The sequence below is a fragment of the Lathamus discolor genome, chromosome 5 (genome assembly GCF_037157495.1).
Source record: "Lathamus discolor isolate bLatDis1 chromosome 5, bLatDis1.hap1, whole genome shotgun sequence".
NCBI lineage: Eukaryota > Metazoa > Chordata > Aves > Psittaciformes > Psittacidae > Lathamus > Lathamus discolor.
In genome coordinates, this window is record NC_088888.1 from 50,266,055 (window position 1) to 50,288,546 (window position 22,492).

Consider the following 22,492-nt stretch of genomic DNA (forward strand, 5'->3'; position numbering starts at 1 on the left):
CTTCTCTACGCTAGCCACGGTTTGATCCTGTTCTGTCCTAAAAACACCTTTAGGGCCCAAACCCAGTACAGCCCCAGATCTGCAGAATGGATGGACCTGTAACAGATATGGACTCACCAGTCAAAGAATAGAGTAAGTCTGAATGTTGACCAAGCAAGTGTAAATACACTAATTAAACAGAAAAAAGAATTTTACTCTGCCCCAGCCCCATAGGGTAAGTCAGATTAACAACAGGCTGTTATAACTAAGAATTAGGACCCTAAGCTGTTAAATTTCGTAACTTTCATTTTCACATCTGTACGTAAGTGTCACTCGTTGCTGCTCCCAACAGCTTACTGTTGTGTTCAGTGACAAAATACATAACCTTGAAAAGCCTCACCAACCCTGCATTTCAAAGGCATTTCATAATTGTTTACCTCTTGGCCTGAACGGTAGTACTGTATGACCAAGGCCCCCTTGAACTTGTGTAACTCAAAACTACCTAGAAACTTTTCCTCAAATGATTCTAATTTCTTCAGGGGAAAAAAGCAAGCAATAATTATAACATATTCAAACAAAGGATTTTTGTTAGGGCTTTTTGTTAAAAATAAAAAATTCCTTTTGCTTTTACTCCAGAAAAGCAGTTTTCATTCCTACTTATTTCAAAGGAATGCCTGTAATTTTGCGGTATTATGCAAACCCCAATTAGCAGTCCACAAGGTGTTTTGAAAAACAGTGCCTAATGTGTTACAGACACATTTAGTGGCCAACTTCCAACAGGCTGAAAAAATGCCTTTTTTGAAAGAAAGTTTGGGAATTAAGTCCCTTCAATGTTACTGGGAAATGCTGATAGAAATAATTCTTCCAACAGTTAATAAAACTTTATTTTTTTCCCATTAGTTGTTGGTTTACGTTCTCTTACAGGAAAAGAGCAGGATATCTGTGGCAGCCGAGCAATTTGGTTTCCTTCAGTCTTTCCTTAAAATCAGTTCCACAACTACTTACTACTGAGCAAAGTAGTCAGTCCTACAAACTGGAGCCATTATCTAAGAACAGTTCCAAACATATCCATCAATTACATTTGTCTACATTATTTAGATTTCCTTTTCAGTTTCCTGGAATCTATTAATAATGGGTTTGTTTTTTTTTTTTCACCTGAACAGTGCCTAGCATAATGGCATGGGTACCTAGGCTGCACAATAGGGCAACATCCAACATTAGATTTTACAACAGTATGGACAGTAAGGGATGGGGAGTGCTGTTTATCTGGGGAGTTATCAAGACTATCACTGAGCAGAACACCCTGCCTGACAGAGCTTACTCACACTTCAGGACCCCACCGATTTAAAATACCCAAAGCAGCACTGACAGACACAAGTGATAGTGAAGATACTGCTCATTACCAGTGCTGAGGTTCTATTCCTCCCTTTCTCACCAGAACTACAGAAATCTTTTATGAACGCGCAAGTCAGAAGGAAGCTAAAGGACATTATATGTATATGCATTACAAATGCTCACGACTAGATTATGCGTGTAATTTATATTCCTTAATTTCTGTTCCATGCAGAGGAAAAAACCTCATCCTGTTAGTAATCCTTTACAAGTGATCACAGCCTAGCCAACTCCAATAAGCATGTTTTATCGCTCAATTAGTTCTTTATTTCTATCATGCCTAGGAACAGAAGCTAGATCTCCAAAAGTTTAAAACCTTTTTTTTTGGCTCACATTCTCCACACACAGTTTCTAAAACTCTCATCCTTTCTCACTGACACATAAAAGTTCCTGCTCTCCTTTTTCCAGTTTCTCATCATGCCCCAGCTCCTCATGAAACTCCAAGAGGCCCTGGCAGGCTCAACGCCTCTCTCCCATTCATTTGCCAGCATAAACTGGGGCAGAGTGGGCCTTACTGGACTGCGGAACAGAAGGGAGAAAGCTTTATTACAGTCACACGTGAAAGATTTTAATTACCACCAGGATAAACACAAAGGGAATGTGTACCTTAAACTTCAGTCGTTTTTTTCTAAATGCATAGAGTAACGTGCATCTCTAGAAGCAGATCAGCAGTCTGTACATAGTGTAAATAAATACTGACTGGCTGAATCAGACATACAAGCTTGTGGGGATGAGTGTCATTTAATTCCTTCAATAGCATGTCAAAACTGATTTTTGTGTTCGTTTACCCAAGAAGTCAGCTTTGCTGGCCAACTGCCATTTTACTCTTCCTTGTTTCAAAATCTGCAAAAGGCAAAAATGTATTCTAAAAAGTGAAAGCTATAAATCAATAACTTAAATGTTTCTGAGGAAGGATCAGAGCTTCAGCCGAGTGATTCTTATAACGTTGGCTTTACCTTATGACTTACTGGTCCTCAAGCAGCCAAAATCAGGTCAGATGGTCCCTTCTGGTTCACTGTGGTTCAGTCTAAGAAACCAGGAAGGGTCAATTCAGTTACAAAATATGGGGACCAAACTGTTCTGCTAGAACAACCATACTGGTAGTGGATCTTCCCAAAAGGCCACTGCTTTCAACAGTGCAAAGTCTTCCAGGCAGTCACCAACCTTCTTCAAATATAAAGAAGATTAAGTGATGGTACTCAAAGTGTATTTTGGCTTATGAAGTAATTGTTATGCTGCTGAAGGTACCATCCCTCTAGCTCTGAAATGTCAGAGGAGTATGCAAACACCTCTAGCCTCCCCTCATGCAATACAAGCTATTTAACCTGACTAATGAACTTGTGGGACAGTAACTTGAACCTACCACCCTGGTTTCCAAAGTTATCATCCATCTGTACCCATATGCTGCATGCAGACTAGTTTTAAAGGTGAACTGCATAGGACACTGAAACAGACTCTTGTTTTCACCTTGCCAGTAGGCATAACAATCTCTACTAAAGATCAGCCCTGATGGCAAAGTAAATCCAGAATGAGAAGAGGGTTTAGCCCTCACATTACCTGTTAGCTACCATGAAGGCTCTCCAAGCCCATCCACTATAAAAGCAAGAAACTGAAACATAGGATTATAAGCTTTTTCTTGTTGAATTGGAGCAGTAAGAAAAGCTGCCACTCTGAGCCTAAATAAAGTGCATTTAGGGCTTGGGCTCTGTTTCAAGTTCTTATTAGCTCCTGGAAAGGTGCCACAGTAGCTCAGAATCTCTCCTGCCTGAAGTTGCTTAATTCTGCTGTACAAAGAGGACTGCATCTGCATGGAAAGAAGACTGTTCCTTTTGATTCCCTATTTGTGGCCCTGCTTAGCTCTGTACAACTATATGCTTGATGTGCCATGCAGACCCAGCCAGAGGCACAGGTCTGCTTTCAATCTCCACGTCCTTCCGCAACCCTGGAAACAAAACTCCATGCCACACAGCAAGACACACAGCATCAGACCACCGCTGATCCCATGCACAGATCACCTGTGACATGTCAGCACTGTTAGCTCTGACCAGCTTCTGAGTGCCTCACGCATAATTCATGCTTCCTTAAAGTGGTTTTGGTGTGTATTTTGACACTGACACTTCATGCTCACTTCTGATCTATTGCACACGGGAATGGAGCTAACAGCTCTAAATGCTAGCCAGCTTCCCCCAGAAGGCATTAAGTTACACACAGAGTCTTTGTTCCACACACGCACACATACCCCCAAAGAAAAAAGCCTTAGCACCTTTCCTGTAAACCAGTTCATGCCTTCAGTAGCTAAAAAGGAAATAGAAGAAAGTCAGCTCTCTCCCCCACCATCTTAGACTCATACAGAAAATGCATCGCAGTAGTCACCCATCCTCCTCCTGCCTCTCTAGGTATCTTTTCAAGCAGTGGAGACCACTCTTTGAAAAAACCATCTCCTGTGGTAACCACAGGTTTCATTTTCAGAACCTGTCACTGGCAATTTAGGATAATCACAAGCTGCGGCTGCACCAGCTGGACTTCTCGCCTTTCTCAGCTGGTCACACCAACGTTTTCAGGTGTGGCTTTCCACCCAAAGCAAGCAGGAAAATATACCACTGGAGGAGCTGGCAGGCAGCTCCTATTATTTTTTATTTATTTTCATGATTTCCCCAATGTTTCTTAATTTGTGGAAACATCCTGTAAACAGAGACAGCAAAATTAAATATTTGCCCAGCTCTTCCCTGGTTCCATTGCAACTTCTGTGTTCGCAGATTTTATACTTGATAGCAGAGGGAGAGAAGTAACAGAAAAAAACAGTTTTAATAGTCCCACCTCCCTCTCCTCTCTAAAAAACAGGCACTCTTGTCCCTGAAGGGGACAGAACGCCAACCTCTGTTGCGCATTGCTGCCTCCTGTTCACTGGCCCCATTCCACCAGCCCCTGTTTCTGTAAGAAGTTTGTCCAAAGACATCTGTTCATCCATACCAAGACTTATGGAAGGCATTTTCTTATTTAATCTTTGAGGATAAAAGCCTGCAGTGGAGGTAATATACACCCTTGCTTTCAAAACGTTTTTGACTTACACACCACTCAAGATGGGCTACATCGCTTTGTAACATTCTGTAGCACTACGTAAGTAATGGCTAAGAAGCCATTCTTTCCTCATTTAGTGGCAGCTAATTTCTGCTCTGTTCTTATCCAGGCCCGTTAAATTGCTTTTTTCCCCCTTTAAAAGATTTTTCAACAGCCATCCAACTGTTCTAATTTCCCATGGATTAGTTGCACTCCCCTCCCAAGCCATCTGTCTGGCATTCATATTTTTACGTGCTTCTCTTTCTACTATCATGCTGCTTTGTATTATTTGATCTCTGCTCCTTCCACTTCTGCCTCTGTGTGTGGCTCAGACAGTCCTGTGTTATTTTATCAGCCTCCAACTGTAAGAGTAATGTGGGACAGATACAAAGTTTTGCTTTCCCTGCTTGTGCTGGGTCCTAAGAGGCTGAGGCCCTTCTCTTGATAAAAAGACGTTTCTGGGAACAGGAACAGAACTTTTGAGCAACAATATTATAGTCAAATAAGATTCTACTGGCAGCACCTTACTAGTTCACCTGGGAAAGCTTCTGACTCCTACATGCCTAACAGTTTTGGGGGTTGCAGTGTTTGAGATCTGGTACATAATGAAGTTTTAATAGAAAATTAAGTTTCAGTACCTACTCTCTCCTTCTGAACGAAGGTGAAAGAGAAGCTCCTCCAGGGCAAAGGATATATACCTCCTGGCTGAGACATGTAATTGAAATAGTTGCTGGTTAGTAGCATGCGTGCCTTTGCATGGTGACAGTCGTCCCAGTAGCTTCCTCTACCCTAGCTAGAAGGAGGTGTGGGGTGGTATTTGGGTGAAAATAGGAGTTCTGCTGACTTCGGCTAGGGCCTAGACATTTATGAGGCATTTCACAAGCCATTTATACCTTGACAGTGAAAGCTGTGTTTGCAGGGGACATCAACAGTCTGCAGACTCCAACAGGACACAGTCTTCTCTACCATGTGCTGTCCTTCGGTAAATGAAAGGAGCAGTAAATAAAATTCTGCCTGTAACAAGGAGAAAGATGGAGGAGGACAGGAGATGTCGACCTTATGTTGAAAGAAGCATCAGTGAAAATCTGCTGTGCAGACAGATGGAGGCTGCAAGGGAGGAAGATTTCAAAGGCTATCTAAAATAGAGAACAAAGAAACAAGACTGCAGGTGCGGGAGTCAGTTAAGTTGGAAGACAGAGGTGTGTATTGCAACAGAAAGAGAACTGATTTGTAGTAAGGTAGTCGGCATGGTTGCAGTAATTCTGAAAGACACTCAAAGGCATGGTAGCTGAGGAGTACAAAAGGACAGACTTTGCAGTATGAAAGGAGAACAAATGACTACTGAGAGAAAAGGAGGACTTGACAGTGATGGTGAAAAAGAAATCCTGTATCAAACTGGTGCTCTGCTTTTCTAACATTGAGGAGAAAAAGACCATGAGACTGGAACTTCTAGCTGTCTTACATTTTCCCACTCTCATCTCTCCATTTGATCTAGAGTCAGCATGAAAATTGAAGTCACAAAGTCTAAATGGAAAAATGGGGGGGGGGCAGGAGGGAGGACTTAAGCAGATGACCAATTCTCAATTACAATCCAAGATCCAGTAGCTCTGCCCCTGCTTTGTAGTGTTGCTCTTAACTCACGCTGTTAACAAGGTCACATGCAAAACATTTTTCTGTCTGTATGACAAGACAGCTAAGTATAGAGTGCGCTCCCATTCTAGTCATTAGATCCTATTCAAAACATATAATCTCCCAAGTCTCCAGTCTGTGCAAAGCCAGACATCAGCACATCATTGGCTAAAGGGCACCTACTACAGTCTTGTGAGGCTTGTGTTGCAGATTCTGTCAAGGGGCCAACATTTAAATAAGGTACCTTGCATTTTCATTATGAGAATTCCAGCCCATTATTAGCAAAGTTAGTTGTAATTTTTAGTCTGTTTTGCCAGCTACTGAGTACATATTTAATGATGTGCATTGCTGGCAAAGGGGAATATCTATTCTATTGCTATTTCAGTGAGAAATTACATGAGCTTGCAGAGTCTGCCTAGTTTGAGGTTGTAAATTTATTCTGAATCCCATCTCTAGAATGTAATTATGATTCAACAGCTATGCATCTTCAATAGATGATCACATTTTACAGATCGCATCTTACAACTCAGAAAACCAGAAAATTGTATTCTGTAGGTAGCTTAAGCATTTATTTTACAATAATCAGGCAGCTTCTTAGATATTTAAAAGTCAGACTTCTATCTTAATGAACCAAAACTTCAGACAGATTATTAGTAAGGATATGAGCATCCAAGTCCTACCAAGGATCTGTGAAATCTTGTCAAAGATCATACATTTCTCATGAGTATGCCACACAGGTAAGCCATGCAGACTATGTGGTAGATGTAGCACTTAGTGACATGGCTTAGTGATGGATTTGGCAGTGCTGGGTTAGTAGTTGGACTCGATGACCTTAAAGGTCTTTTCCAACATAGCTGACTATATGATTCTATGATTCAGTGAATGAAACCCATTCTATTTAAGACAGGAAAATCCCTTTCTCATGAGTATCCTACATTCTCCCCAGGCAAAATGGGGAAGCACACTTCTGTCTTAGGCTACTTAATATTATTTATTGTACTTCACCTGGCATGCAGTATTTTATCTGCACTTGTCAGTTAGGTCCTACTATTTCTTTTGCTTCTACTACGGGTAAGTTAGCACTGAGAAAGAAACAGAAGACATTGTGCTGAAACCTTCTGCTTACTCATAAAGTTGAACTACTCTAGGCCCGTAACAGCTCCTCTATCCTCATGCCCGCAGCATGTCTTCAGCATGAGCCCTCACACTGCTGTAACTCTGAATTGCTGTCCTTACTATTTTCTGTCACTTTGGTTGAGATGCATGAAGCTATAAAAGCTGATAATTCACAACTCGTGAGATGCTCCTTAAAAGAAAAAAAAAGTCTCTGAGAGTTAATGCACAACTGCATCAAGCCTGTATTATCTGGGTCACTATGCCCTTGATCCACAGCTGCACTTACGGTTTCCAGTAAGAGGGCAGGACTACTTGACAGAAAGAAGGTGGAGAAAAAGCTCTGCCAGTACTGGTATATAGCAGTGATCACTGCCTTATTCATGACTGACAAAGAAGGAACTTGGAATTCAGCGAGACATGCTAGTGAACTGAACAGCACTGAAGAAATCCCTTTTCTCTTCTTCCAACTCCTACCCATTGCTAGTCTCCTTTAAGTGCCCGCTGTTCCTCCCTGCTCTGCTTTCTTCAGAGCTTCCAGCCTGCTTAGTCTAAGTGGGATGTTCTCACTGACCTTGCTTAGAAGCTGCTGACACTGTCTCACCTAAAAGCCTCACATCCTCTGCCATTTTAGGGCTGTTCGTAGTTCTCAGCTGTGCAGTAAATTATTCTCTGCTTAGTCTCTTTTCCAGTGGTCATGGAAAGTAACACACCTTTTCTACACACACTGAAACACAACACACAAGAAAGGCCCTGAGCCACTGCCAGTACTAATTTATTCAGTTAGCTGTAGCTCCCAAATAAGTGCATGAAATGTATGCTCACTAGGGCTTCCAGGAAGAGAAAGGAAGTGTACTAGCAATGCAGCATGTATAAAATTCAGAATCTTTCACACGTGGTTTTCTGTTTCTTGCTGCTACTGTGCTTGAGCATCATCTGAATTGTTATAGTAATCTGCAAGCAGGACGTACAGTATTCTCCCTCCCCCCCCTTCTTATAATGAGACAAACCTGCATGCAAAACCCAAGCTGGATCAAATCACTCTTTTCATCATTGCACAGAAGAGCCCAGTCTCTCCCATCCCTTTATTCTCCCAGTTCCATTTGGAATTAGAAATGCAATTGCCAAATTACTATGAAGGCAGCTGTTCCTGCAGTATATCCACTCAGGCTGGAAGCAGGAAATAAAAAATCTTCCATGAAAGCCTGTAATTACAAGATTTCCAGCTTAAGTTTTGCACACATGAACTGTTTGGAAGATGTTTGGATAAGCAAAGCTTGGAACACACAGCTATTTGGATAAGCACCTGGGTGCTTCACTGAACCAGGTCTGCTGATAATCAAGATATACGCACAGATAACCCCCCAAGGACTACCTGTTGCTAACCTTAATTAACAGAAAGCTTGTTCAGAGAAGCGCTTCTTACTAGACAACGAAGAACTTAGCCAACAGCTATTAAGACCAGGCTAGTGGACTGCATAGATCTGCACCTGTCAGAATTTTGATGGCTTAAGAAATGTTCTGTGCCTGCATTTTCCAACTATTCTGTATGAGTTTTAATCAAATATTCACCTGGCACATCAGTGCGACACACTAGTTTTTGACTATTTTGGAACATAGCTCCACCATCCTTAAAACTAATTCCTTCCACTGAGAAGAACCTATTTTATAATTCAACTTTAAAGAGCAGTGTTCAGGCACTACTGTGTAGTACTTAGTTTAGTTACTCTGGTTGATCTGTAATTCCAGCAGCTGAAAACAAAACATGCAATCTCAAGGTGGTGCTTAAGCAACGGGGAATGAAGCAATGCCTGCCATAGCACAGTGTGTTCTGAAAACCCTCCACACGATACTGCTTCATTTCTAACTGCACCTGCACAGAGCATCTTCTAACTAGGCCTCAGAGTTAATAATCTGCCCTTATCTTAGGTGAGGGATAGCACAAGAAGACCAAGATAATATTTGGAGGGCATTACCTCCATGCAAGCCAGGGCTGGCTACAGAGGAAAGGATTTCATACTCTCCCAAGGGAAGCACTCCTTGAAAACAGATCAGAGCTGGGAAAGTTTACGGCAATTTCCCCAAGTAGTCTCTTGTGTATAAAGAGACACTTAAGAGTAAACCTCCCACAGAGTTTCACCCAGAAGTACCACTGAACATCCCAGTTTAGAATAAAGCCTATCCATGTCCATGAAAAGACTCTGGCTTCAGTGCAATCTGAATCAGGTCCTCAGCCCCCTGGACTGGGGAGCACTCCCACAAGGAAGCACTCACAAGGATTGCCAGCAGCCTCGCTGACTGATTTAAAAACTTCCATCTTCTCCCAGAACTTTGAAGGATACCTGAATTCAAGATATGCTCTTGCAAGAGCAATGGAAGGGCTTTGCCCCTTTTATTGCTATTGTAAGAAGGGGAAGATCAGACAGCGATACTCTGGATGATGAGCCTGCGAAAAACCCTTGTTGTCTTTGACCTTCCCCTTGGTACAAACTTTAGACCACACTATGTTCAGCTTTGCACCATCGGGAAATGTCAAAGGACAACGCCGCTTCCTAGCAGGAGACGGGTTAAGACAAGAAACTTTCATGATCAAAGCATGTTTCAAGCTGGAAGTCTCAAGAAGGTTTCATTTAAGCATTTGCACTTTTTCAAGCAGACTGGGGGAAGACAGGAGGGAAGACTAGTGTGTTTTACAGTAATTGTGGCCAGAACTGGCTGCATGATTGCTGTGAAGAAACAGCCTGAGGTCAGCCAAGTTTTTTCAGTCAACCTGAAGAAGCTGACACTGGGGTGCTGCTGCAGTACAACTCCAATTCAGACAAGTCTGGCCATTTGTAAAGATGCCCTCTGGAAATGTGACAGCAATAAGAAGCATGTGAACAATCACAAGTAATACAGTTTAGAATATTCTGAACGTGGAGCTCTGGAGAGGAGGAGGAGGTCAGCATAGATCATAGTGGATCCTTGTGTTGACTGGAAAGCCAAACTCACACTTCATAAAGCAGGACTACAGAAATGCGCCTGGGATGCATGTCTCCAAGCAAACAGTTTTAAGAAGTATTATAGACCACAAGTTGTAAGTTTGTTATGAAGGAGCACTGAAATAGCACACACATTGTATACGATGCTCTACTCCTACTTTAGAAGCACTGGAAGTTAGACGCTGTACCAAGCCTCCCACAGTGCATTTTAAATGCTTCTCTCAAAACATTTAAGCAATACATAAAATTACAACCACTGGGCAGGCATGGCTAATGTCACTACTGCTTTCTATTTGTAGCCATTTATCAGTTTAATTTTTCAGGGTATAAAGCACTTATGAGTCAATTTACCAAAGATAAAAGAAAACTATCAGCTTTAACTCTGATGAAGCAAACTAGCATAGAAAAAAAAACCCCAAAAACAAACCAAACAACCCCACCATCAAAAAGCCTGTTTGTATTATACGGCAGTAGCTTGTCCTTTACAAACCCATTTTTACATATAAAGCCACATCCTTGGCTCCCGATGTTTAGCAGAGCTTCAATGAAGGCAACAGATCTCGACACCATTTTACAGCTCATTGGAATTTGCTGTATTTGTGCTTATAGTTTTTACCAAACTACTGATTTGTCTCTGAGTCAACATATCAATAAAGCCTCTGTCACTTTTCTAGCACACCAGCAGCATTACGTTCTGCATGCTGGTCATCACCCAACATGGGCAGTCACATCCTATCTGCTAACTTTACCCGGAACTCTATATTGTAATCTTTTTCTTTCTGTTGTGTCTGTACATACTTGAACAGCTGCTCAAAGAGCTTCTCCAAGTATTTCTGCAAACAAATTCTGTTTTCCAACATTCACAACAATGCAAACAAAAAACCGTGCCAGCAAGGCTGAACTGAAAGACCATTCAGAAATTGTTGAGATTTTCAGATTAGAAACTGCTGAGATTTTCAGATTATTTCTTCTCTAGTGTTCACCCCTGCTGTAGTTCTTATTTTGGTGGACAGATTGGACTCAATAATCTTAAAAGGTTTTTTCCAATCTAAAAGATTCTATGATTCTGAATATTCCCAAACCCTAACAAATCCACAACAGAAAATTTACATAATAATGAAGTAGGAGAGAGTAGTTAAGCACTTTAAGTGCTTAAAGTTAAGCACTTTAACCACTTGAGTGAAAATTTCACCGGAGTGAAAATTATCACCCTTCCCCCCCCCTCCCCCCCCCCAAGTAAACAGTTGGTTGACAAATACATCAGCTCATTTAGACATTTTCAAAACCGAAGTCTTCCACTCTTACTTCAACTTCTCAGGCTACACTACTTTTTAAAAGTATTTCTGAAATGAAGAGGTGCTAAAAAGGACCAGAATTTGAACAGTGACCATGATTTAGTATCTCAAATTATTTTTTTGATCTTTGAAGGCGATTCTCAAATTAATATTTTGGAAAAAAATAACTCAAAATCACATGTATAACTAACCTATGTTCAGCCAGCAAACTGAAGAGTTATGTTTGAACAGCACTACCTACAGATGTGGTCTGAATTCTAAGTATTTTATTGGTTGGTTTACATACACACAGTATAGAAGAGGTACTGCATACTGTGTAATTGCACTGTTCTTGATGAGACCATCACACACAGTTCTAATGATTTAACCAGCTCCTCACAAGACTATAGAAGAGCATGTTTCCTGCTCACAGGGACTGGAGTTTCAACACAAGTCAGACAGTAATCAAGTTGCCACAGGTAGCCTTGATTCCATCAAATTCACATTCTTTGTCTATAGTAAGTGTAACAGACTTAACAAGTCTCAATCTAAACCTTAAAAAAAACCTAACCAAAACCAAAACCTAAACTCAGAAAGATACAGCAAGCTGCCCTTCTGCCTGCTGTGCAGTCAAGAAACAAAGCAAGCTGTTTTCAATCTAAGAAATAAAACAAGAGACTGTCAGATGCGAAGGCAATGCCATTTGATAGCTCCTGTGTTTCATTTATTGCTGGGTTATACATGTGGGGCACCTACAGGCTCAACATCAACCATACAAAATGATGAGATGTCTAAGCTATTGGCCAACTCCCTGTTTGGTTCTCCATAATTCACAGGTCCAGATTTTAAGCATTTTGTGATTATTAATTCTTGCAGTGGGACTACAAAAGCATGCATGAGTTTCAGGACGTCACAACTAAACACAATTCAGTAAGCACACATCGGAAACAGGTTGCCCAGAGAAGTTGTGGCTGCCCCATCCCTCGCAGCATGGTCAGTTTAGATAATGGCAAGAAGTTTGACTAGATCACAGAGTTGGGAAGGAGACAGCTGATTGAAGAGAAGTAAACGGACACACCAATAACTGGGTGAGATCCTCCCAGCAACAAACTGTAATAGGAATGATGTGTGGTACTTCTTGTTTTTCTTCCTCATGGCAAAGGGACTCATCAGTTCACAATGAGTGTGATGCATGCATGAATCAGAACCTACATTTCTGAGAAAACATCTACAGGCAGAAACAGATAGGTGGAAAAAAACCATTCAGAGTTACTTAAAAAATCCACAAAGAAAGATCAGTGTCTCAACAGACCTTGATAATTCCAAGTACCACTGTACCTTGTCTGAAAGTCTTCCACGTCTGCATATGTGTAAGACTCAGTACAGAAAGTGTCACTGGAGTTATCTGGGATGATCACTGTAAATTTAAGAGATTGCTAATGCTCATAAGGAAGGCTCTTGGAGGCAGACCAGTACCAATTCCCCAGTCACGTTTGTTTAATCTGCAAAGCTGCTGCTGAAATCTAGAAGAGGGTGATAAGAAAGTCAGGATCATAAACAGAACTCTGTTCCTTCGTAGAGATCAGCGTGGTTTCAGTTAAGAATTATCTGAATAATTCAACTGTAATAATATCAACACATGCTGTTATTTTATTCAACTAAAAAGCATTAGCTTGCAAATAATCTCTTTGAAGCACTGTAAGGAATGACACTAAATTATACTCATTTCCCACCCAATGCTTTTCAAATTAATTATATTCCATTCTCACACTTTCTTACTATCACATGGCCAGTCTGAGTATGTGAAATGGCTTCTGGCACAGCCAGAGCGTCTTCACCAAACCACAGCTTTGTGCTGATTTGGTCAGGAATTGAAACGGGAAAAAAGAGTTACTAAGCAACAGCAGGCCAGTAGCGGGAGAAAGGTCTGCAGTCTTAATTGATACTAACTTTAAAAAGCAGTGCAACAACAAGAGAAGGATCAAGAGGTGAATTTTACTATTTCAAAGGGAAAACAAATCATCGTTAGAAATCCCAGACAGGCAGTCTTTATGAGGTCAATCCCACCTATAAGCTACATGTATTGCAAACACTTTTTTTTTTTTGGGGGGGGGGAATTGAGTAGCTTTTTCTCATCAATGAACAAGAATGCATGACACAGACATAGTTTTGCTCTCTATTCCTACCTCAGGAAAGAGGAATGCGGTATAAATTACAGCTATATGGGTCCTCCAAACATTGCCATCCACAGAACTGACATCATGTCCAGATACAGCTCTCCTTCCTCCTCACTGCCTATGGTTAAGAGGGTTGCTCCTTTCTAGAAAGCCAGCCCAAAGTCGAGTCAAATCAGTCAGGCTAGGACAAGGGAATTTGCTTAGCTAAATCTCTATTAACATGATCAAGCAAGGAGAAATCCTGACAAGTTTCCTTCCAGAATCTGTATCTACTTCCTCCTCTTCTACTGTAAGCAAAGTAGTTTCATGAGGATGTGATAACAGAACATGAGTTATCACATGAACACTTACAAATTTAAATGAAAAGTCCTTGATGTGGAAAGTGCTGTGAACTCTACTTCTGAACAATCAACTTTTATTTGCCTAGCTAGCAGTACCTTGTGAAGAAGTTATTTGCTTTATCTTCACCTGAAGAAAACCTGATTTCCTACTGAAATACTGCCTTTTTGTAAGATGTAAGTTATATAGGCTTTTTCTTTAAAGGAGCCAAACACATACAAAACACCATACCAATACATACCTGATTACCTCATACTACTGATCCTTCCAAATGATTATCTTTTCTTACCATTTCTGCATTCTTTGATTTGGCACTTATTAAAGCATACTAGATTTCAGCATTTACTGGTTTTCCCACATACTCTGATGTACTTAAAGTGACTAAAATAAAACCACAAGAGGGAAAACTACTAGGGTGACTGTTGCTGAGGAGGAAAAACCAGCAACCCAGGTCTGGTTCACTCAAACTGTCTGATGATTCGTATTTAAAGTGATGAGAGTTAGAGTAATCTTCTGCTCTGGTTTGTACTGCTGCAAGTCAACTGAGTTTATGAAATAGAACCTGGCACCATGAAGAGAGGACTGTCCCTTCACAGGATACGAGTAATAGCCACTTGAGTAAATGCAAGTTACTCATATCCTGCTAGTGGACTAATATCTCTCAGTACATTCATGCACATTTTTAGTTGCCTCCAGGAATCTGAAGGCAAATCTCATTTGCTACCTAATGAAACTAATTTCACCAGATCTAACACAAGCATACTGAAAAACCACTATTACTCATACATGAGGTATAAGCAGTGCAGCATTTCCTAAGTTCTGTTTGATTAGAGTCCATCTCTGAACACTCACCATTCACCACACAAACCTCAGTCTCCCAGGTTGGCTATGGTACATTCCCAGCTGATTTCCTCAAAGTCTTAAAGAGCAATTTGACCTCCTCTTTTTTATCCACAACACTCCTGTTATTCTTTCAAACTGAAGCGATTCCCAAAGAGTAGGGTGCCAAGATGTACATCTTCCTCAGAGCCTGAGAACTTATCTTCTCTTTTTCAAAACAGAAGGGAACCATGTATTTCTCAGTTTTATTCATCTGAAATAATGGACACACAGTGAGCAACCAGCCAACCTTGGTGAGCACCCAAAAGTCATACACAGATACTTATTTACTATTCAAGTTTATATATGCAGTTATTCACACAGAATACATACGTGCACACACATGCACTTTGAAATACCTGCATGGAGGCTATTCTACATAAGAAATTTAATTGTTCTGGTACAAAATACTGTAAATTGTAAGTCTTGATAGAGGGTACACCGAAAGATGGTGAAGGCATAATCTTTGACAACCGAATGCACTGGAAGACTTTAGTGACCAAGCTGCAGAGATGAAATAATCCAGACTTCTGAAGGAATGAGCCACACAGTTCCAGTAAGTCTGTTAAATCAAGATAGTACGATGACAGGAGAGTAAAAAAAATTACCAGCTCATAGCGAGACAATCGTAGGCCTTTAAGCCTGACTTCAAAAGAAGTCAAGAGGTTTTGCAGGAGACAAGAGGTTGCCTTCAACAGAAGGCAAGAGGTTTAGAACCATAAGCAATGTGGCAATGTGGAGGATGGGGTAAGATGCAGTATCAACTAACTGAAGTAAGAAGTACTAGGCTAACATGACAACTCATTTCTACCTAATGAAATTACATCAAGTCCAACCTGGACTTCAGTAAACCATTTGATTCGGTGCCATATAGCTCCAAGACAGTGAATTAGGAAAAAACTGACATGCAAGATTTATAGAGTTCATTAAAAAAACATGCGCTCTTTAGCCAGTAATACACCACGTTCAAAGAGAAAATAGTGGGACAGGGCAGTGTTACTGCAAGAATAAGTCTCAACTTTTTAATGCTGGTAGCTAACAACACACAAGGCTTAAGGGTGTCGCTCCGCAGACGGGAAGCACGGGGAAGATCATGTGAAATGAGCCAAGCACACTCAGACCGCCGTGAACTTAACGTGGCGTAAGAGGAGAGGCCACAGCGAAAATGACCGGGAAAGCCCTGGGCGCTGGGGAGATCGCAGCCACCGCCGCTCCTGCAGCAGCCGATCTGCCCAGTGGCCCCAGCTCCGCACCGCCGCCAAGCTGACCGCGGGGCCGCCGCCGCTGCGGAGCTCCGTGCTGGCCGGGGAGAGGCTCCAAGCTCCGGCACCAAGCCCTGCTTAGGGTCAGCCTCCAAGCCACGGAGCTACTTGCTCTCATTTTTAGCTGAGCTTTTATCACCCCTTTTATAAAATCACGCTACAGATTGCACAGGAGAGCGCCACCAGCAAACGGACCTGGCTTCCAGATCCGGCACAAACTCCGCGTGTGTGTGCGTGTCCGCGGGAGGAGAGCGCGAGAGCTGCCAAAAGCACGTTTTTAAACACACCCGGCTGCGCTCCCCAACCCGGCAGCGGCCCCGAGCCTCAGCAGCGCTGCCCACGACGGGACGGACAGGCTCCGGCCACAGCTCCCCGCCAGCCCCGACCCCCAGCCCCACTTGCTCCCAGCTCCCCCGAGCAGCAGGGCGAGGGAAACCTACCTGCCGAACCGCCCAGGGCATCCTCGCTTTCCAAACCCCCTCTGTGCTTCGCCCCGCGGAGCTCCCCGTTGGACTTCCAAACGAGCTTTACCATCTTGATCATCTCGGGCAAGTCCCAGGCCAGGGTCCCCTGCTGATAACCGGGCAGGCTGCCCATGGGAAAGGGCATGGGCTCTTCCCCCGTCCTCCTCCGCCTGCCCGGCTCTACCGCGGGGAAGAAGCGCTCCAGCACCGGCATCCTGTCCCGCACCCCCCGCCGGGGAGCCACCGCCAGCCCCCGGCCCGAGCAGCCGCGATGGGCATCCAGAGCGGGGCGGGGGCGCCCAGCCGCCTACCACCACCGCCCGGGGAAGGGGGCGCGCCCCGCCGCCGCCTGGCCCCGGCCCCGGCCCCGAGCTGCGGGCGCGGAAGGAAGGAGCGCTGGGCTCCGGCCGCCGCGCTCGCCGCCCTCCCACCCGCCCTCTGCGCGCTCTCAGCCCGCCGCCAAGCGCCTGCAGCCGGGACGAAGCGGCTGGCGGGCAGGCGCGGAGCCGCCGCTCATGCCGGCTGAGCGCCGAGCCCCGGGGGCGGGGGCTGGGGCTCCGGCCGCTGCTGATGCCGGCGGGGCCTGGCTGGCAGAGCCACCCCTCGCACCCCACTGTTCGCGAAGGAAGAGGCTGTCTTTACCCCTGCCGCGGTGCCATGGGGGAGCCCCCACCCCGCCGCCTTCCTCCTTGCCCAGGGGGCTGCGGAGCCGATGGGTGTTTTGGCCTCTTAGTCACACCGGGCCGTAACCTCGGCCGCCCTTCGGCCGGGAGGAAAGGCGGTGATTGACGTCCCGCCGAGAGGGCCGGGAGCGGGGCAGGAGGCCCCCGCCTGCGCCGCTTTCGGCCGCCAGCCCGAGGGACGGTACCCAAGTAGAGCATGTAGAAGGGCAGCCGAAGGTGCCGGCGCTTGGCGGGTCAGAGGGGAACGAGCTGCTGAAATTAACAGTTCTGGGGAGGGTGCGGGGTCTGCGCTGCCTCCTCACCGCTTTGGCTGCAGAGTTCCACCTGAACGGGTTCACGTCAGGACACTGCCTGGTGGCAGCGGTAACTCTCAGACTCCCAACGAGAAGACAATTATTCGTCGTTAATATTTAAAAACAAGGCAAAGCCGCCCGGGAGAGCGCTCTGTCTCACGGACAAATGAGGCGGTGTGCCGGGGCTCTGCAGTTGCGAGCGAGCACTTCTCCTTTGGCCAGGCCCCGCAGCAGCACCTGTCCTGTCCCCAGGATCCCTGCCGGGAGGGGCCTTGTCGTTTTCAGAACTTTTATTTTCCCTCTATACAATCCGTCCCTTTTAGCTTGCTGTCCTTACTGGTCTGCCCTGTAGCTGTTGGTTTGCGGAGCATACAGCAAAGGAGTAGAAGGAAGGTGGACTCTTGAACTAGCACTTGGTTTTCAGTAAAATTGCAGGAGATGTATTTAATGGGCTTTTATTGGGCATTGTAGTATTTTCTAGCATCTATACTTTTGTCTTCTCTGGGTTACATTTAATATCCTGCCTTCTCTGCAGATGGAAAAATAAACTGGCAAACAAACAGGATCTTCCTTCATGGAGGAAGAGGAGCCAAGAGCATGGATTGAAAGTCAACAAACACCCTTACATGTAGAAAACAGCGTGCACAAGCCTTTTCTCCTCATGTCAGCGTCGGCAGGGGCAGTGTGCTGTTTCCCCTGTTCTAGGATCCTGTACCACGCTGATGGTACCACCTCAACTGACATGCACCACCTCAAACTGACAACTCTGATCCTTTTAAGAAAACTAGCCCCGTTTTGACTGCAGGCTCTAGTGCCATTCTGTTGGCACAGTACACTTTCAGACGGCTCTGTCTTGAAAATTGTGAAGTGCTTCCAAAGTATTATACTATTGTTGTTGTACTGTTATTTGCAGAGTCCTTAGCATCAGGATATCCTGACTCTTTGAACAAAGGGGTTAAGGACAAAGAAAACAAATAGATGATGTGCAGTACAGTAGCACAAGCATTAAGACATTCATACAATCAATGCTTATAATTTTGTGGAAAGGCAAGTTTTATTGTTTTTAAGTTCATACAGTTTCTTGTGATGTTGTAGGTTTTTTGTGTCAGAGTGTGTTGTGCAGTTACTCTTTAGGGCAATGTTGTTCCTGTTAGAGAGGGATAAACTGGGCCAAAATATTTAGGAGGCTGCTTGTCTGTTGGGCAAATCAAACTTTACCCTCCAATTACATAATTTTGGGTTTGAGCTACAAGGAGTTACAGTAACTTTTTTTTTCTTTTTTTTTTTTTGGTAGTTGTTATTATTTTTCCTCTTTGTTTACCTCTGCGCTTCCTGCACCCTGCTGGGACAAAGAGCAGAAGTGCCAGAGCACTGCAAAAGGCTATCCTGGTGGCACTTCCAGCTTCCCTGGATGCAAAAAAAATACCAGGTATCTGGGAAGAGAATGTATTCACAGATGCTCAGCCCAGTTTTAGATGAGTATCTGAATATTTAAGTGCCTAACAGAACTTAGCCATCAACCCTCTTGGCAGCAGACATAGCAATCTTCTGAGTTTTCAAAATCTGTCCTACATTTTTATATCCTTAAAATTGTGAGAAGTTTTATGCTCCATGTAGCTGGGTCACTTGGGTATGTGCCTGCCTTGTGGAAAGGATCAGGCAGATCAGGATCAAAATTGAAGCAGTAATTGTTATATTTGCTTTCACTTACAGTTCTACAGGTGCAAGGCAGGAGGCCAGTCAAAAACCAAACTGAAACTCATCTGTTGTTGTTACAGTTTTAGCATTTCAAGAAGCCATGTAATAAACCTAGCAGACAGTATGTATTTTTTTCTGGGAAGATGAGTGTCAAGTGAAAGCAGTGGCTGTAGGTAGTCTGGAGTGCGTGGAGTTTCTTTTCTTTTGTATTTCTTTTTCTCATTTTTTCTTTTTCTTTTCCTGCTTTCTGTCCAGTTCAATTATCAGCAATTGTGAGTGAAAAAAAATGTGTAAAAATTGTTACCTGGCGTTAGTGGGTATGTCTGTAAATTAATACATCTTATTCCTACTAAACTTGTGCTTTACAGTTGTACTCCAATTCAGTGATTACTTATCTTTAATTCATCCAAGATTTTGCTGTTGCTGACTGACTTTCCTTTTGTCTTTTGTGTTACAAGACTGGAGCCAGATAAAAGCTGCTCACAGGAAAGCCTGGGAGGTACACATTTGATTATGTGGTTTTCAGCATCAAAAATCAGCTGTAGCATCACCCAGAGACTTTTAAGAAACAAAATGCTCAGATTTTGCAAGTTCTCTGTTTCTCTGAGTTCTGCTCTGCTGTGATGATTTACCCAACTTGAAGATGTGACCTCAACATAACACTTTTCATTGCTCTTGAGAAAAGCCATCAGAATTAAAACATAACATACTCCTACACAGCAATGTACCCAGCCATTTGTGACTGCATTTTAAATGGTCCTTGAGCAAGCTCAGATCACCTAAAACTTTTCTTTTGCATTCTCACTTACAGCCAGACTTGAAGGAAATCTTTCAACAGAGATGGATGGCTTTATTGCTACTCCAAGTCAAAGAAGCTTAAGTGATTGTAAGAGAAATATAAATGTATTAGCTCTGGCCTTCGCTCATCCTGAGGAGCAGTGCCAAACGCAAAGGCAAGAAGAGTCATCTGAAAACCTGACAAGGCAGTGCATATTTTCACAGGTAGACATGAGAACTGGAAAAGACTTGAGGAACGGAATACTGTGGTGGGAGAAAAGGGAAGGGAGTAAGCTGACAGATTAATAGCCGGTGTTTCATAATTTGTGTCTCTTAGAAAGTTTTACTTGTTTGATTATTCACTCCAAAGTTATGTATTAAGAGCAGCAGCAGCAGAATCGCATGCCAGATGGTAGAGGAAGTGCCTCGTGTATCTTTCCAGCCTACTGAAGCCTGCAGGGCCATTGTTAACCCACTGCTCTGGTTTTCATTGCAAGCCTCTTCCATTTTTTTTCTTCTTCTCCTTCCTTCAAAGAAAAAGGAGGAAGGGGGAAAGAGGGAAAAAAAAAAGAAAGGAAAAAAAAAGACAAGCCATGGTTTGAACTGGCAATAGCACCATCCTTTTGGCTTTGAGCTACCCTGTCCTGTGCCAAATATACTGTCTCCAGCAGCTCTCCCACAACAAATCAGTCCAGACACACAAAAGCTGTAAAAAAAGAATGGTGAAGAAAGATCCTTGATTCTCCCCCTCTGCTCCCCCCAGCCTTTTCCTTTTGCTTCCCTCCCCAAGCTTCATTCCCTAGCAATGACCTCCTGCTTGCTAGTGCTGTAAGTGATACTGGGACCTTCAGCCTGCAACTGTGCTGACAGCTTCCTTAGAGTACAGGCGTCTCGGGTTTTCTGTATTAACAGAGCATTGTAAAGGAGAAGTTACATTCTATTATTCTCTCACTCTATCTGTTAGTTGATGTTTGAGAAAAATGCTCATAAATTAGTAGAGTTGCAGATTCATTACTATTGTAAACTTTGTCTATTCTTTCAGCTAACCCACAGCACTGCACTGTGTCACAACTTACTAAGAGCTCATTCCCAAATGGATACCTGAAGGGATTTTATATTGTCTATTTATACAGCATATTATTAAAAAAATAAAACCGGGGAAAGACTACCAATTTTTTTAACTGATAAGCAGACATTAAGTAGTCAAGATGTAGAGACTAGTCTCAAAGACTGTCAGGTACTGATTTTTAGAAAGTGTAAAGCATGTGTCTTTAGATGGAACTTATCAGTGGAATCATCTTAAATCAGTAGTCACTTATGAGAAGTATGCCTTTGCCTCTGTCATAGGGGTAGTAGTGTCCTGCAGAGATGGTATGCTAGGCCATTGCCTACAGTCAGAACCAAGTGGTGACACCATCACTGGGAACAAGGTTTAGAACGCTTCAGGGGCATGATATGAGCTTAAAGTAAAAGAGAAGATTGCAAATGCTGGGGCACAGTCCTTACACATAAAGTAAAAAATAAAAAGGTGCCTAAGAAGCTTGCAGAATGTGGCAGAAGAAACATAAGCAGGCAGTTATGCAGAGCTTGCAAGAGTTTTTCTAATAACCTTCTGGAAAGTTTCTTTCATTGCATTAAGAATCTTAGTGTAATTTTCTTATTCTTTGACCTGGATTTGCGTCATTCCAGATGTTTATTATTTTTACTTTTATTCTTACTAAGAAAAACAATTACTTTTAGTTATCTCTACCATTGCCATTGCTTTATTAAATATGAATAATTTTATCTTTATTTGGGAACAGTTAGTATGTCTTTGCTGTACACTGGACATTGTAAATTCGGTAATCTCTATCTCAGAACTTTTTTTCCCAACCCTGACATTACTTTAATGTTTTTACTATAAATTTTCAGCACTTTACTAACATTTTGTTGATGCATACTTAAGGTACATAAAGGGGATTTTTTAAATCTGCTACCACCTCGCTGTCAAGAGTAGTGAAATTAATTTCTAAGGGAATGGTAAGATGCACTATTTTTTATTGCCCAAGATATACACAATATCACTCCTTGAGAGTCTCACCTACTGGGCAATGTTAAGGACAGGCAGTGGTATTCTATGAGTTCATGGTAATCTTTCAGTTGTTGTCATCAGTCAATCAGACCCCTTGGAAAAAGTTTCTGGAAACGGAGGAGTGAGGATTGCTTGAGTTCTGTAGGGCAAGGAGCCAGTTCCTTGTTCATTCTTAGCACATGCGAGAGGGATAGCACATTTTTATGATTAACAATTTGTACTACTAAGTAAGCAAAAATGCCTGTGGTAAAGGAATAAACAGAAGTCCGTAACTAATTGGAAACAGTGAGATTCTATAATTTTTCCATTGCTTGCTTTGGAAAATTAAAAGTTCAGCATACTGAGTCTGATGCTTAAAATCTCCCATAGTATATGATGTGGCTTTAAAGGGAATAACACGACAGACATTCTTCTCACCTTAATA

The 22,492-nt window shown here is 42.9% G+C and overlaps 1 protein-coding gene across 7 annotated transcripts in view; it reads right to left on the reverse strand.

The window, feature by feature from the left end:
• The window catches only part of PDE7B (phosphodiesterase 7B), a 174,711-nt gene that overhangs the window by 65,603 nt on the left and 86,616 nt on the right, over positions 1–22,492 (reverse strand). The window contains exon 1 of one of the 7 annotated variants that reach the window (XM_065680803.1): positions 16,523–17,133. The exons of 4 other annotated variants lie outside the window; for them this stretch is intronic. In XM_065680803.1, the coding sequence (XP_065536875.1) occupies positions 16,523–16,760 (238 nt within the window). In that variant the 5' untranslated portion in view covers positions 16,761–17,133. Of the gene's footprint in view, positions 1–16,522; positions 17,134–22,492 lie in introns of those variants that run through there. 2 more of the 7 variants (XM_065680801.1, XM_065680802.1) reach the window with 2 other exon arrangements.